Genomic DNA, 17,847 nt, shown 5'->3' on the forward strand with positions numbered 1-17,847 from the left:
GCACAAATGAACTTATCTATTGTACAAAACAGAAACAGACTTAGACATAGAGAACAGACTTGTGGTTACCGAGGGCAGGGGAGGGTATGACTGGGAGTTTGGGATTAGCAGATGAAAACTATTATATATAGGTTGGATAAACAACAAGGACCTACCGTATAGCACAGAGAACTATATTCAATATCCTGTGATAAACCATAATGGAAAAGAATATACAAAAAGGATGTATATATGTGTATAACTGAGTCACTTTGCTGTACAGCAGAGATTGGCACAATGTTGTAAATCAACTACACTTCAATAAAAAAAAATTTTAAAAAGAGAGTGCATGCTATATGATGCCATTTATATAAAATTGTAGAAAATCCAAGTTAATTTATAGGAACTGAACGCAGATAAGTGGCTGCCTGGGTGTAGGAAAGGGCAGGGAGTGGGAAAAGGTAGAATTTCCAAAGGCGGGTGAGAAAATTTGGGGGTGATGGATATGCTTTTTATCTTGATTGTGGTGATATTTCATGGATAGGGTTGCCAGATTTAGCAAGTGAAAATATAAGGCGCCAACTAAATTTGAATTCCGAATAAAGAATATTTTTAGTATAAGTATGTACCATGCAATGTTTGGAACATACTTACACTAAAAAAAAAAATACTTAGTTTATCTGAAATTCAAACTTAACTGGGTGTTCTGTATTTATGTGGCACTCTGCTCATGTGTGTACATGTTTGTAAGACTTAAATTGCACACTTTAAATACATGCAGTTTATTGTATGTCAGTTACACTTCAACAAAGTTGTTAAAAGAAGAAATTGTATTAACCAAGGAAGATGTGAGGGTTTTCCCAGGTCCTCTCAGCGTGGCAGCCATGCCAAGACCAAAGTCCCAATGTCATTGTCCTCCTGTCCAAGGGCTCTCCCTGCTGCACCAAGTTGATTCGAGAAGAAAATATTTGCTCGCAGGGAGGGGAGAGTAGATCCCCAAAGTAAGGACATGCAGATATGAACTGATAAAGAAATTTTACTTAGTTTTTAATGTATAATCTCTGCTCTCATGTGGCTTTGTGAGTCTAATATTTCACCTGTTCACAGACCCATTTTAAAAGCAAAGTGCCACAGTGCAGTGGATCTGTTCTTGGAATAAATGAGGACTTGTTTCATTTCAGTCCCCTTAACTAGTATCTGGGAGCACAGCCAGTTCCCTGGCTGGCTGAGTAGAAAAGGGTAAAGGTATAATAAAAAAGATACAAAAAATGTATAGAATGGGTAATTAACAAGGCCCTACTGTATAGCACAGGGAATTATATTCAATATCCTGGGAAAAACCATAATGGAAAAGAATATAAAAAAGAATGTATGTATATGTATAACTGAGTCACTTTGCTGTACAGCAGAAATTAACACATGTAAATCAACTATACTTCAATACAACATTTTTTAAAAGATACAAAAGTGTAAAGAGTACCTGTCTGTTGATTACTGCTTACCTGTTTTTTTTTTACAATTAAACATTTCTCAATAATCCCAATAGTGGGCTTCCCTGGTGGCGCAGTGGTTGAGAGTCCGCCTGCCGATGGCAGGGGACACGGGTTCATGCCCCGGTACGGGAAGATCCCACATGCCGTGGAGCGGCTGGGCCCGTGAGCCATGGCCGCTGAGCCTGCATGTCCGGAGCCTGTGCTCCGCAACGGGAGAGGCCACAATAGTGAGAGGCCCGCATACCAAAAAAAAAATAATAATCCCAATAGCGAGTTCCCATGTTTTTCTTACAACCTACTTTCAGCCATTTTAAAGCCACTTTTACTCATTTATTATATAATTTACAAGGTGGAGAAACACCACTTACTAGTCTAAATTTGTCCTGGTCTAAACTGAAGTCACTTACTGCCATTTAGAAATAAACAATCCTTTCCTGATGTCCTGTTTATCCAGGGGATAGAGAAGGAAATGGCCATATTTCATGAAGGCTAAGAAGTGTTATTTTCACAAGTTACATTTTAACTTGTCTGTGATGTGCCTTGCTATCAATGCCTACATTTAAAGTAGTAAGTTTCTTTTCTTTTCTCTTTTTGAAGCAAACCTAATATTAAGTCGATGGTACATTTTACAGTCCATGGCAGCTGTTTCCACCCAGCCCAGAGTTAGTTAAGCTCCTCTCTCTGGATTAGGTGGTAATTCCCATCATTACTCAGAGCACGAACAGAGCAACGCATACCTGTTTAGCGGTAAACCAGTGCCATTCTTACCTCGTGTTATTATTTCCAGTGTATCTGTATCATTTATCATCCCACCCACTTTTCTACTTTTTATCTGCACTGGCAGGTTAACTATATTTGCATTTCCTCACTGGTCACTAACACAGCTCTAATAATATGAAAATCAATGATCACAGAGTCAGAAATGAGATGGGCCAAATTAACACCAGCAGAGTAGAATAAAGCAACACTTTCTCTGGGACCTTTTGTACAAATAAAAGGTAGGCTCTTTGATGCAAAATAGTGCATTTCAATGAAATACTAATTTTTGCAGTGATGTACTCAGCTACTTGACTCTAACAAATGGAGAAGCTTTCTGTCTAAAATACACATGGAGAAAGTGTCAAATAAAAGGCAAATATGAGATACTCCAGATCAGAGGATAGTCAGCTATGCCCTGTGGCACGCAGGGTCTTAGTTCCCCAACCAAGGATCGAACCCGTGCCCCCTGCAGTGGAAGCGCAGAGTCCTAACTACTGGACCACCAGGGAAGTCCCTATGGCTCGTTTTTGTGCTGCAAAGACAGAGCTGAGTTGTGGTGACAGACATGCTAAGGCCCCAGAGTCTGAAACATTTACTCGCTGGCCCTTCATAGCAGTTTGCCCACCTCTGCTCTAGCTCAGAGGGTTTGAGAGGAACCTCTCTCCCCTGCATTTTGTGAAGGTGAGTTCTGACGGGGCCCCTGGCTGGCCTCCATTTCTCTGTTTCTGTGTAAAGTCATATCCTCATGCGTGAGAGCATAAATACCAAATGAATTATAATTCAGCATGTGATCGAGAACCAGATGGTAGTGACTTCAAATCATTGTGTGTGGTATTAAAAGTAGATTGTAAAGCAGTAAAAAAAAAGTCACATTGGGTGTGTGGTTTCCTTTTTTTCTGTGAGGAGTTTCCCTATGTGCTCTGTGTCAGACAAGTCAGGGGCCTCACATCCTCCTCCTTTCCAGGGAGCCACCGTTTTGTTTGGTTGCATAATTTGGCTTCATATGACTCAGGGTTAAACCCTGACTCATTCATGCCAGGCTGTGAAATCCCAGTCCTCTTCCAGTGCTTGGTTTTAGGAAGAGATAAATGACTCAGTTCTGACCAATAAAATGAGAGAGGACTTCACCTGTTGTTTTCGAGGAGGGGCTTCTCCACTGGTGAAACACACACAACCCCTCTTGGGCATTATGGTACCTGCATAATATTATGCAGGTACCATATGGTACCTGCATTATGACACCTGGAGCTGTCTGTGACAGCCTCCTCGGAGCCTCAAGGGGAGCTTGCCTGAAGGCGACCTGGTACCCTGAGGATGCAGAGCACAGACCTGGGAAGAGTCTCTTCTTCTGAGGACATCGCTGGGCATTAAGCAAGCCCAGATTCCTCAGACCTCAGGTCTTACAATATGACACAATGATCTCTCTTATTATTTAATTAATTTGTGATGACTTCCTGTTACTTGCAGTGCTCTGGTGGGTTTTTATTAGTTTTACATACGTACATCTTAATATCTTTTGTCATGGGAACGTCTGAGGACTGTCTCCATGAATGGTAAAGAGTTCCTTATAATAAATTGACTATTTTACACACATCTATACAGGAAAATTCCAAGTCAAAACCAACTAAAGCAATGAAACCTATTTATTATTATTTTTTTGTAAATTTATTTACTTATTTATCTTTGGCTACACTGGGTCCTCGTTGCTGCACGTGGCTTTCTCTAATTGTGGTGAGCAGGGGCTACTCTTTGTTGCAGTGCACGGGCTTCTTATTGCAGTGGCTTCTCTTGTTGCGGAGCACGGGCTCTAGGCACGTGGGCTTCAGTAGTTGTGGCATGTGGGCTCGGTAGTTGTGGCTCACGGGCTCTAGAGCGCAGGCTCAGTATTTGTGGCTCATAGGCTTAGTTGCTCCGCGGCATGTGGGATCTTCCCGAACCAGGGCTCGAACCCGTGTCCCCTGCATCGGCAGGTGGACTCTCAACCACTGCGCCACCAGGGAAGCCCTACAAAACTTTTGATCCTGCCTTTTTTCTGTGTTCACATGGAAAAGTACGGAATTTTATACTTTTGGATTACATCAGCAACTTAATGTTAAAGTAGTCGATCTTTCAACGAATATTACCAAGCATTTGCTTAGTGCACTGCACCGCCCAGGATGCTTTGGAAGCTTGAAGCAAATAGAAGACAGTTTGAGTCTCTGAAAGAACTAACCCGGGACTGCTTGACAAGCAGAGAGACAAGACACGCTCCTAAAATAGCTGGGGACCCTGACCTCACACATGAAACACGGACCAAGCTGTACTTTACCGCTTCAGGGAATAATAATGTCTGTCCTGAGAGCAGACAATGCTGCTGAAGGAGGAGAACGAGGTCTCTTTAGACTGTATGGTGCACCTGTCCATTTGGGATTATCCTCTCATCTGTGGGTCACCCACCTGGGGATGCTGTGTCTCCTTCCTTTCTATCCGTCTGATTGAGATTCCTTCTTTATATCTTTACTCGTAGACGATCTTTTCTGCTAGCCTTCTGGTCTTTTGCATCCATAGTTGCTCTGTAAATAGTGGTGCTTTTGGCGTGCCAGTGCGGGGTGGGGAGGGGAATGAGATCAGGTCCTTCCTACTCCAGCATCTTCCAAACGCATATCGACAAACTGAGTCTTCCAGGTCATCCGATGGTTAGACCTATTGAATAATTGCATGACTTGCATTGAAATACGGAGTTTAAAACTGTTCCTGTCCATGAGTCCACTGTGTGCCAGTTGATAGAAATGGAGAGTCCTGTGCACATTAGCAGTTATAACAATTAGCATCTCCTCTCCTTTCCCCACGTGCATATGTCAGATGTGTCCCTTAGAGTTTGTTTCATATTTCACATCCCTCCCTCTGACCTTTGCCTTGGCTTGCTTCCCCCAACTAACCCTGCTCTTCTGCATGGCACATCTATAATGGCCAATTTATACCTGTATTGTCAACATATTTTCAAATATACATGTTAAAACACTCATTTCCGTGTTCCACTCGATGCCTTTTGATTTATTTCCTTGGTGTGTTTCCTTTTGGTCACTGAAGTGGAGAATTGGCCTCATGAGGCCATATTATGGGACGAAGTGATATTGCTGTGAGCACTCATCCTTCTCTGTGCCTCCAACTATTCAGAATAAATGTTGTGAAAAGCAGTCCTTTCTCTGACCTTACCCTAAACTGTCGAGTCATGAAGTCCAGACTAGGAGGGTCTAAGGCAGTTCTGGAAATTAGATTGCTTATAGATATTTGAAGAACTGCTTGTTTCTCCCTCAGCATGACTTTATATACTTCCCATCTTATGATGGAATTCTTTAATTCACTTATTCAGCAAAAAGTTCTCTTCAGCATTCAACACATGCTTCTTGAGGACCTACTATGTTCCAAGCACTGTGCTGGCAATTAAGACTTTACAGAGATTATATGTGTAGATATGATGTATATATATATATATATATCATATATACATATATATATAATTCAACCATGAGAAAGAGGACATCTGCCATTTGTGACCACACAGATGGACCTTGAGGACATTATGCTTAGTGAAATAAGTCAGAGAAAGACAAATACTGTATGATATCAGTTATATGTAGAATCTAAAAAAGCCACACACTTAAAGTGTAGAATGGTGGTTACCAGGGGCTGGGAATTGGTGGGATAGGACAAATGTCGTTTAAAGGTACAAACTTGCAAAGAGTAGCAAATAAGCCTAGAGATCTAATGCACCACATAGTGAGTATGGACAACAATATGGTATTATTATCATCAAACTTGCTAAGAGACTAGTTTTAATTAGTCCAACCACTAAAAAGAAATGATAGATGTGCTAATTATCACTACAATGGCGATCAGATTAGAATATATAAATGTATCAAATCAATATGTTGTGTACCTTAAATGTACACATGTTATATGTCAAATCTATTTCAATTAAATTTTTTTGTTTTTTTTGCGGTGCGTGGGCCTCTCACTGTTGTGGCCTCTCCCGTTGTGGAGCACAGGCTCCGGATGCGCAGGCTCATTGGCCATGGCTCACAGGCCCAGCCGCTCCGCGGCATGTGGGATCTTCCCGGACCGGGGCACGAACCCGTGCCCCCTGCATCGGCAGGCGGACTCTCAACCACTGCGCCACCAGGAAAGCCCTAAAAAAAAAATGTTTTAAGTGTTCACAGAGATAAATAAAATATACCCTTTACCCTCTAGGAGGTTACAAATGGAGTAGATCCAATAAGTATGATATTTTTAAAGATGAAATAAAGAAACTCCTGTGAACGCAGCATGCTGAGCATCTAATTTTGACTTGGCGGCATTAGAGGGGTTTTCCAGAAGAGGCAGCACTCACAATAAGTGTTGAAAGATGAGTTCTGATGATGAGAAAAGGAGAAGGAAGGTAAGACTCCATCAGTAGGCTTGGCTCAGTTTATGAAGACACTAGTCAGAAATCCTAGGAAATCTGGATGAAAAAAATTATAGGCACCATTCTAGAAAACCATTTCATGTTTTTTAGGAGAAGAGATATGTTATTTTACCTCCGTTTTAGATTCCTCCCGGCAGCTGCGTGGAGGATGGATTGGATAGGAGAGAAGCTAGAGGCCAAGAGTAGTTAGGAGGTTACTGTGATAAGCCAGATGAAAGATGCTGAAGGACTGTTTACAAGTATCGCCTGCCTCTCAAACACAAGAGAAGCTCCTTGAAGGCAGGGTCTTGGCTTTGTTCGCTGCTCTATGCCCAGCACTTGGAACGGTGCCTGGCGTACAGTTCAATAAATATTTGTTGAAGGAATGAAGCCATCAGTGAGAGAATAAAGGAGTGAGTTCGTTAATTAATTGAAACACTGCAAATGCAGAGGAGAGAAGTCAGAAAGAGACATCTGCCTCAGGATGGAACTTTCTCCATTGACACATGCCATGGCCGGGCCTTTCCGAGTGTTGGCAGCGGGTGATGCTTGTTGGAAAGCCGCCAGGATTCACCAGTCTGGGCTCTTCCCAGCCTCCGTGGCATCTGCTGCCTTTCTGTCCACCATCATCAGAGGTTGGCAAACTATGGCTCCTGGATCAAATTTGTCCTGCCCCCTGTGAGCAAAGAATGGTTTTTACTTTTTCAAATGGTTGGGGGGAAAAGCAAAAGAAGGATAATAGTTTGTAACATGTGAAAATTACATGAAATTAAAAATGCAATGTCTGTAAATAAACTTTTATTGGAACCCAGCCACACCCACTTGTTTACATAATGTCCATGACTGCTTTTGCCCTAAAGGGCAGAGCTGAGTAGTTGAGACAGAGGCTGTATGCCCTGCATGCAAAGCCACAAATATTTCCTCTCTGGTCTTTTACAGGAAAAGTTTGCCAACCCCTGATCTAGAAGAGCTCTCAGGAAAGGCTTCCAAGTTTATTCACAATAAGAAATAAATTGTTTATCAGTGAAAGCTCCTAAAATATATTTTAAAAAATGTAACAGGTAAGGCAAAGCATCAAATTAAAACAAGAAGCGAACAGACAAGCAAGAGGAAGAGACACGAATAATAATATTGCTGTATCTTATGTGCCAGATCCTCAGATAAGCACTTCTTTCAATAAAATTATTTCCTCTCCTTCCAGCAAGGCTACCAGACAGGCATCACTATTCTTTTTTTTTTTAACCATTTAAAAAAATTGAAGTATAGGTAATTTACAATGTTGTGTTACTTTCAGGTGTACAGCAAAGTGATTCAGTTATACATACACACACACATATATATATATTCTTTTTCAGATTATTTTCCATTATAGGTTATTACAAAATATTGAATGTAGTTCCCTGTGCTCTATACTAGGTCATTTTTGGTTATCTATTTTATATATAGTGGTGTGTGTCTGTTAATCCCAAACTCTTAATTTATCCCTCCCCCGCCTTTCCCTTTTGGTAACCATAAGTTTGTTTTCTATGTCTGTGAGTCTATTTCTGTTTTGTAAATAAGTTCATGTGTATCATATTTTATATTCCACATATAAGTGATATCATACGATATTTGTCTTTCTCTGTCTGTCTTACTTCACTTAGTATGATAATCTCTAGGTCTGTCCATGTTGCAGCAAATGTCATTATTTTGTTTTTCTTATGGCTGAGTAATATTCCATTGTATGTATATAATACATCTTCTTTATCCATTCCTCTGTCGATGGGCATTTAGGTGGCTTCCATGTCTCGGCTGTTGTGTATAGTGCTGCTGTGAACACTGGAGTGCGTGTGTCTTTTTTCATTTTAGAGATGAGAAGCCTAAACTCAGAGGCCGAATGATGTTCCCTGGGTCACAAAGCACAAGACAAAGCCAGGATTTGACCCTACGGTAGTTTAGCTTCAAAACCACATCTTCGACCGTAACTTGAGAATTTCAGACACTGATGAACAAGTCACGTTGGGCACGTACAGGGGAGACAGGATCTACCCACTGACCTTGAGATCACAGTTTCTCCAGGGCAGGAAGATGCAGAAATGAGGACCCATGAAGCCTGGCACAGGTGTAAATGGAAGTACCTCTCCTTCCCCCATCATGACGTGGCTCTCCTGGCAGTAGACCAATGCTGGGCAGCTCTGTTTCAGGATTACAGCTGCGGGTTGTCCCCGTGGAGCTGGTCTTCAGGTGTTGACAAGAACTCCAAAGCAGATGGGCACATGAGGGTTTTATTAACCCAGGAGCTGTCAACTTCATGGCTGGCAAATGGGGGCCGGGGTTTTGGGGAAAACAGTGAACGATCCAAGAAAACTTGCCATAAGATGAAAAACAGTTAGGAACACCCTAAGGGACGTAGCAACAGTTCTCGAACAGAGATGATAGCTGTTAAAGGAAAAATAAAGCGACCGTGGATTGGACAGGAGTTGGAAGTTTGACCTTGAAGCAGGGAATCGGATCCAGCAGAGAGTCTCGGCTCTGGAGGATGAGGGTTAGGGGAGGAAAATATGGGTCATTTAAAGCCAGACACCCGTGGAACTGCCCATCAGGGAAACCCCATGTCTGCGTTGCTGGCTGGGTGGTGAGAGTGGATTTTTTGGTTAGGTGAACATCAGGCCGGCTCCAGGGGACGGCTGTGAACCTGGCCCACTGCAGACAGTGACGCTCAGCTGCCTCTGCTGTATAGGCAGGTGCCTGCGTCAGCTATGCAGCCAGGGAGGGATGTCCCAGAACTTCCTGTGCCATTCACGCTGCATCACGCTATTTCTAAAGCACACAGGAGGACATGGGGTTTCAGGAAAGTCCAGTGACTCAACTGAAAGGCCACAGAGAAGCTAGATTCTCTGGGGAGCTCCTCTCCCCACACTTGGCTTGTAAAGTGCGTTCACTTTCTACGATGCTGTCTAAAACGAAGTGTTTAGACTCAGCTGTCAAGTAATTGCTCTTTTAAAAAACGTATTGTGGTCTGCAGAGTGACAAGGAATAACTATAGATATACGTCTGCTCTCACTTTTGCAATAGTGTGAGGTTATGACAAAATTTTAGCAACAACCGAAAATTACATGGAGGATCAATATTTTCCCAAATCTGCTGGTGTCTGCAGGATGCATACAGGTGACCCAGCGAGGAAAGGGGTCCATGTTTAGATAAGTTTGGGAAACGCTGGATTACATAATTGCAAACAGGTTAATTTACCGCAGGATTTCTCAGAACTTTTTTTTTTTTAAATAGATTTATTTATTTATTTTTGGCTGTGTTAGGTCTTCACTGCCGCGCGTGGGCTTTCTCTAGTTGTGGCTGAGCGGAGGCTACTCTTCGTTGCGGTGCATGGGCTTCTCATTGTGGTGGCTTCTCTTTGTTTTGGAGCACGGGCTCGAGGCGCGCAGGCTTGAGTAGTTGTGGCACGCGGACTCAGTAGTTGTGGTGCACGGGCTCTAGAGCACAGGCTCAGTAGTTGTGGCTCTCAGGCTCTAGAGTGCAGCCTCAGTAGTTGTGGCTCTCAGGCTCTAGAGTGCAGGCTCAGTAGTTGTGGCTCATGGACTCTAGAGCGCAGGCTCGGTAGCTGTGGTGCACGGGCTTAGTTGCTCCACAGCATGTGGGATCTTCCTGGACCAGGGCTTGAACCCGTGTCCCCTGCAAGGCTGATTCTTAACCACTGAGCCACCAGGGAAGCCCGGATTTCTCAGAACTTTTAACACGCTTTCATATGCTGGGACTCTCTGAACGGCAAACGGATAGTGTTCTCAAGTGTATTTGACAATAGAGAACCCCCAGTTCATGTCCAGGCTTTGTCATGGTCACTCATGGGAGCAGCATTAGGGGAACATTTGGGAAAACCCCAGCCTCAAAATACCCTGAAATTCCAGCAAGACTAATACAGTTGTAATTTCATCCTGTTTGGAGGAGATTGCAACATTCTCCTTATGGCAGCAGTTTTGTAGGTGAGCCCTCAACACCTGTCAAATTGGGAGAGAAAACAGTTTTTCATGCTTGGGCCATCCTATACCTTACCTGAGTGAGAACCTGGGGCCACGATGGGTCCATCATGGGAAATGGGGCACAGTGAACACGCAGGTGTCATGGGAGCTGTGGTGACTGGGAAGCTGGGGCAACATCTGCCCAAAACCTGTGTCTGGGGAGCGATTTCTCACATTTTCAGCTCCCTTGGAAAGCTTGGATGATGTTTCCAGGCACAGACTTGTAACCACACTGACCACTTCATCGGAGCATGTGGTCAACCCCCCGCCCACCTGTGCTCCCTGCAAACCCTGAGCTCCATGACCTAAGACAAAATGAGAGGGGCCACGGGGTCAGGAGGGGCCAGGTGACACCGTGACCACAGCACAGCCTCTGCTTCCAAGGTCTGGGGTTCACCTTGGGTAAGAGGAGTGACGTTTCTTCTTTGTGTTCCCCAACCAACCTGCCCGGACAATCCTGCAGCCACTTTGGTTCCGGGACTTCTGAAACTCTTCCTGGGCCAGCAGCTCATTGTCTGTTCTAATCAGGACCATTCTGGCTTCTCTTTACATGTTCACATCATCAACTCTCAACACCAAGGTGTAAGCCATCTTTTCCCAGACCTCCTGTTATTTTTGCTTCACCCACTTCCACAATTCATTGATTCCTTTGTTCACTGTCTTACATTTAAAATACCAATGTTTATTAAATGCCCCTGCCTTTGGGCATCATCCGTTATGAGCTGTCCTCCTCATCTGGCAATTTTCTCCATCTTCCCATGGCTTCTAATACACTTGGGGAATTTTCTAATCCTCATTTCGGGATTTTATCTCTCTAGATAAAACATCTCGATGTCTAAAGACCAACATCCTGCAAATGTGGTAGTAGTGAGGAGTTGTAGTGTAAAGACTGTGTCTGCTATTCAACAGCCAAGACATGGAAACAACCTAAATGTCCATTGACAGATGAATGCATAAAGAAGATGTGGTACATATGTACAATGGAATAGTACTCAGCTATAAAAAAAGAACAAAACAATGCCATTTGCAGCAACATGGATGAACTTAGAGATTATCATACGAAGTGAAGTAAGTCAGACAGAGAAAGACAGATACCATATGATATCACTTATATGTGGAATCTAAAATATGATACAAATGAACTTATTTATGAAACAAAAACAGACTCACAGACATAGAGAACAGACTTGTGGTTGCCAAGGGGGAGGAGGTTGGGGGGGATGGACTGGGAATATGGGGTTGGTAGATGCAAACTAGTATATAGAGAATGGATAAACAACCAAGTCCTACTATAGCAGACTATAGCTATAGTAGAGCACAGGGAACTATATTCAATATCCTGTGATCAGCCATCATGGAAAAGAAATTGAAAGAGAATATATATGTGTGTGTATGTGTGTGTGTGTGTGTGTGTATAACTGAATCATTTTGCTGTACTGCAGAAATTAACACAACATTGTAAATCAACTATACTTCAATAAAATAAAATTTAAAAAAAGAACGTGTCTGTATTAAGTTGGTTATAAAGAAAACCACGAGACAGCCTGTCGGCTCATTAGCTGTGACTCTGGACAAGTAACCAATCCTTCTGGGCCTCGTTTTCCCCACCTATAAACTGGGGGAAATAATACGCCCAACTGCATTTGGTTAATACAAGGAGTAATTGAATTAACATATCTAAAAGGCTTATGAGAGCACCTAGAATATAGTCAATGACATACAAGCATTAGCTATTATTATTTCTACCATTTAGAATAAAGCGTCTTAGAATAAAGTGTGGAGATTTTTTTTAAGTGTTTTTTTCTTTCTGTTTTAAGGCCCAGATTATGTAAAGGATCATCTCCCTAAAATTGCTCAGCATGCTTCCTATATAGGAGAGAAGCGTCCTGCATTAGAAAAAACGGGAGATCTCAGATATTTACGGAGGCCTGCCTCAAAGAGAAGCTTGCCGGCCAAATATAAATCTGAGTATGTTGGTGAAATTGGTTGGGGAATACCAGTGTATGATTTTATCAACAAAACAAGGCTTCAGACTGGCTTTCACGTTAAGGTATTTTTCTTAAATTTATGCTCCTCCTTGCACATTGTTTTCTGGTTTGAATGCTTTCTGAGTTTGCTTCCATAGGAAACGTCATACTCTTGACCTGTCCTTTATTTATTTATTTTTTATTAGTTTCTGCTTTATAACAAAGTGAATCAGTCATACATACACATCTGTTCCCACATCCCTTCCCTATTGTGACCTGTCCTTGAGAAGCAATGGCATTGGAGTTTTTGCAGAAAAATGAGTGTGTGAATAAATGTACTTGCTGCTATCACTCCCTTCGTCCTTTAGTACTGGCAAGGAGGGGTGTGAAGGGAGTGAAGCCGAGGGCAATCCAAGAGCATTTGCACTTGGCTTTGGAATGCATCCAGATTCCCATCGACGCTGTGACATTCACACACGTTCCCCCATCCTTGCAAGGCTTGATGAGTGGGTGGTGTTAAAGCAGCAGTCTGTGCTGGACTTCATCCACCAACCTAGAAACCAGCCCCAGAGCTTTAAAACCCACTGTGTGGATCATGCCTTTAAGTCAGAGCATCCAGGGCACGTAGTCGGAGGGCTCTTAGAAAACTTGTCTATCTCCGTTTGGTGATGTGGATGCGGGCGTGACCCTACACGTTCTCCTCTGAAACAGGAGAGAGCACGGGTGATTTTAGAAGCAAAATCTGAGAATTCAGACTTTTTTCCCAGGTGAGACTTTGCCTGAAAATATGTATCAACGATGCAGTAACTGGATTTCTTAAGGCAATATAGTACAGCCTCATATAGTAAAGGTGTGGTCCCAAAGACAATATTAAATCAGTGAATCATAACAGCTATTGCAACCAATATATCATATGGTATAATACCTTGAGCGATGTGTAGAAGATAAACCCTGTGTAGAAGAGAACCATGGGGATGCGCCAATAATATATTTATATGGGATACAGTGTCATATAATAAAAAGGAAATTTTTCGAGGCTTTGAAACTCCTGCCTCCTGTTTATCTGCCCCAAATTCCCGTGTTATGAACACAGAGGGCTTCTCTGAGTTTCATGGACATGGGAACAGACTTCTTGATGGATGTCGAATAAATCAGTCCAAGGTCGGTTGCTTTATGAGACATTTTTCTCACTGTGAGTTTATTTAGAGAAAGTAAACATAAAAAGAGCTCTTGCTGTGGGAATGTAAATTGGTGCAGCCACTATGGGAAACAGTATGGAGGTTCCTCAAAAACTGCAAATACAGCTACCATATGATCCTGCAATCCCACTCCTGGGCATATATCCAGACAAAACCATAATTCAAAAAGATACATGCTATGTATAGCTGATTCACTTTGTTATACAGAAGAAACTAACACACCATTGTAAAGCAATTATACTCCAGTAAAGATGTTAAAAAACAAAAGATGCATGCAATGTTCATAGCAGCACTATTCACAATAGCCAAGACATGGAAACAGCCTAAGTGTCCATCAGCAGAGGAATGGATAAAGATGTGGCACATATATACAATGAAATATTACTCAGCCGTAAAAAGAATGAAATAATGCCATTTGCAGCAACATGGATGGACCTAGAGATTGTCATACTGAGTGAAGTATACCAGACAGAGAAAGACAAATATATGATATCACTTATGCGTGGAATCTAAAATATGGCAGAGAGACTTCCCTGGCAGTCCAGTGGTTGAGACTTGGTGCTTCCACTGCAGGGGGCACGGGTTCGATCCCTGGTGTGGGAAATAAGATCCCACATGCCGTGCAGTGCGGCCAAAAAGTAAAATAAAATAAAATATGACAGAAATGAGCTTATTTATGAAGCAGAAACAGACCCACAGATATAGAAAACAAACTTTTGGTTACCAACGGGGAAAGGGGGTGAGGGAGGGATAAATTAGGAGCTTGGGATTAACATATACACACCACTATGTATAAAACATAAACAACAGGGTCCTACTGTATAGCACAGGGACCTATATTCAATATCTTAATAATAAACCATAATGGAAAAGAATATGAAAAAATATACATGACTAAATCACTTGGCTGTACACCAGAAACCAACACAACAGTGTATATCAACTATACTCCAATAAAATAAATTTTTTAAAAAAGAGCTCCCGTTGACTATTTACTATGTGAGGAAGGCACTGTGATCATTTTCATCTTACAGAGGAGGGGTCGGAGATATTGACAGCCGAGGCCCCTTGCCTGAGGCCGTACAGCTGGTCAGTGATGGAGCTGGGATCTCAGCCCAGGCCGAGAGCTCAGGGACTTCGTGAGAGCCCAGCGTGTGTGAGAGGAAGGGACAGAAAACGAAGTCGGAACACGGGGCTGGAGCCGCTGGGCGAGGCGCTCATCAGGGCGAGCACTTTTCCCTGAGGCAGTGTCCGCCCGGGTCAGTCCCGGTTGCCTTGTCTCCTAAGGGCCCGTCCTTTCTTCACGGGGCCTCAAGCCTCTCCCAGATCCCCACCACTCTGCATCGTTTGCACACAGATGCTTCATTCATGATAGTAAAATGAATCATCAGTAGTGGATATCACCCACATATTTGACATAATAAGAAAGAGCTTAGTAATAGTTATTTTCTTTTTTGTTTCTTTATTAAATCTTAAAATTTTTTTATTGGAGAATAGTTGATTTACAATCTTGTGTTAGTTTCAAGTGTACAGCAAAGTGATTCAGTTATATATACATATATGTCTATTTTTTCCAGATCCTTTTCCCTTGTAGGTTATTACAAAATGTTGAGTGCAGGTCCCTGTGCTATACAGTAGGTCCTTGTTGTTTATCTGTCTTATATATAGTCGTGTATCTGTTAATCCCAAACTCCTAATTTATCCCTCCCTCCCCTTTCCCCTTTGGTAACCATAAGTTTGTTTTCTATGTCTGTGAGTCTATTTCTGTTTTGTATATAAGTTCATTTGTAATTTTTTTTTTAAGATTTCACATATAAGTTATATCATATGATATTTGTATTTCTCTGTCTGATGTACTTCACTTAGTATCATAATCTCTAGGTCCATCCGTGTTGCTCCAAATGGCATTATTTCGTTCTTTTTATGGCTGAGTAATATTCCATTGTATAAATGTGCCACATCGTCTTTATCCATTCGTCAATGGACATTTAGATTGTTTCCATGTCTTGGCTACTGTAAATAGTGCTGCAGTGAACATTGGGGTGCATGTCTCTTTTCAAATTATGGTTTTCTCTGGATATATGCCCAGGAGTGGGATTGCAGGGTCATATGGTAGCTCTATTTTTAGTTTTATTATTTTCCAGTTTCTGTGTAATAAGCACTCTAGAGTGCTTCAAAACATATCATCGAATATTATCTTTGGCATTCTGGAAAAAAAAAGAGAAGACAGTGACGTTCCCCGCCCCCCAAACTGTACCTTATTTCCAGCCCCACCCTGTGCATTCTCCCAAACCCACCTTCACACGACAGCGTCCCGGAAAATTTTCAAAATCACCTAGAAAAGAGAAGTATTGTTGGTGTGCAGTTGATCAGTATGTAGACCACCAATCACACATTTTAGAATTTCTGGGTGTTTTTCCCCCCAAGCTTCTCATTAACCTTTGGGCTCATTTGGGCGAATCACAAACAGTCTCATTAAAATTCCTAAGATCTCACACTCCTAATCTCCAGATGTTATTATCAATATAGAAGACTTTTGAAAGATAATAAAGCTTCCTTTTCCAACCAACTTACAAAAGCAAAATAGAAAATAGCTTTCCTAAAATTAGGAGCGCCTTGGGATGGCTGCTGTTTCTTTCCCAGATGGGTGTGTGTTTATTTCTCACTTTATATTTCTTAGAGTTATTTGCATCCTAACAGTTTGTCATTTAATATAAAAATAATTACATGAGCACCTTTCATCCTTAAGTGCTGTGTAAAGTAATGGCTTTCCTGGTACCACGGGAAGCCTCTAGTAGGGGAGGGCCACATGCTGACTGCCTATGAAGGAGAAGAAACCTTGGCTACAGAAGCCAAATAACCCTCCTTTTTCTTGAAAATAATATATTAACATCATCAATGCCCTTCTATGCAGGTGTTATATTTTCTCCATTTTATAAAACCTGGCTTTATGTAGGATTCCTCAAATAAATTGAAGGAACTTACTTGTATCCAAACTCCCAGGAAATAAGTTTTTAAGTTTGATGCTTCCTTTCTGGAACAGACCATGAAAACAACAAGCGAGGCACATATCACTGATATGCATTCTCTGTGCTGTGTTCAAAGCCATTCCGTGAAGAATAGCGGGTTTGGAAAGAGAAGCATCTCTACTGATAGCTGGGGACACTGCCACTCCACATGTCACCAGGCATCCCAGCCCCAGCCAGATGTGGGCTTCCTCCTTGTGGCTGTGAATTTATGGATGATTATTGGTGAATTGGAAAAAAAGACATCCTAATGTTCACATCTTTTGTTAGGATGTGGAAATGTGAAAAGAAAGAGAGAGAGAGAGAGCGAAGGAAGGAGGGAGGAAGAAAGAAAGGAATTCAATGTAATTTAGAGTCTAGTGAGTGATTTTATTCTTAATTAAGGGAGGCTAAAAATACATCATGGTGGTTACTAGCTTTTGTAAGTCTTGACATGCATCTTGAGTATGAATCTCAATGTAAACATCACCTTTTTAAAAAATTACACTTCTTAAAGTTAGTATTAAGCATATGCCATAGGTTTTCAACGAATAGTATTTGATGATGATAGGGAGATAGAAAGCTAAGAAAAAGCTGTATAAATTAGAATGGGTTCTGGTAAACCTGATGTTGGCTCCACAGCCAGGGTCCTTTAAATTTACTGTCAAGAATTTGGAAACTTGTGTGTGATCTAATATCCCAAGCACAGGTGGCTAAAATACCAGGACATATGTTTTCTAAATCTTGGCTTTTTAAGATCTTTGGAGGAAATTCTAATACCATTATAAATTTAGGATTATACTTTTCCCTACTATTCATATACAACACTTCCGGGGTACCTCCACTGCTTTGACAAAAATGCATAGAATGCATAGCAATCTGGAGATATCTATTCTCTTCCCAGGACTGAACCTAGGATCCAAGAAATCTTAATTGAGCAAATTGAAAACAACCCATTCAATAGAGGGGCCCCTGGTACGTGGTCCCACTGTCTCTGGGCACAAAGAAAGTG

The 17,847-nt window shown here is 41.8% G+C and overlaps 1 protein-coding gene across 1 annotated transcript in view; it reads left to right on the forward strand.

Annotated features, from left to right (window-relative positions):
- SPMIP2 (sperm microtubule inner protein 2) overlaps positions 1 to 17,847 on the forward strand; it is a gene marked incomplete at both ends in the record, with an annotated part of 93,166 nt that overhangs the window by 38,680 nt on the left and 36,639 nt on the right. The window contains one exon of the mRNA XM_079710336.1: positions 12,482 to 12,714. Within this exon, the coding sequence (XP_079566462.1) occupies positions 12,482 to 12,714 (233 nt within the window). The remainder of the gene's footprint in view (positions 1 to 12,481; positions 12,715 to 17,847) is intronic.

Source organism: Hyperoodon ampullatus (assembly GCF_949752795.1).
Source record: "Hyperoodon ampullatus genome assembly, chromosome: 1".
Taxonomy (NCBI): domain Eukaryota; kingdom Metazoa; phylum Chordata; class Mammalia; order Artiodactyla; family Ziphiidae; genus Hyperoodon; species Hyperoodon ampullatus.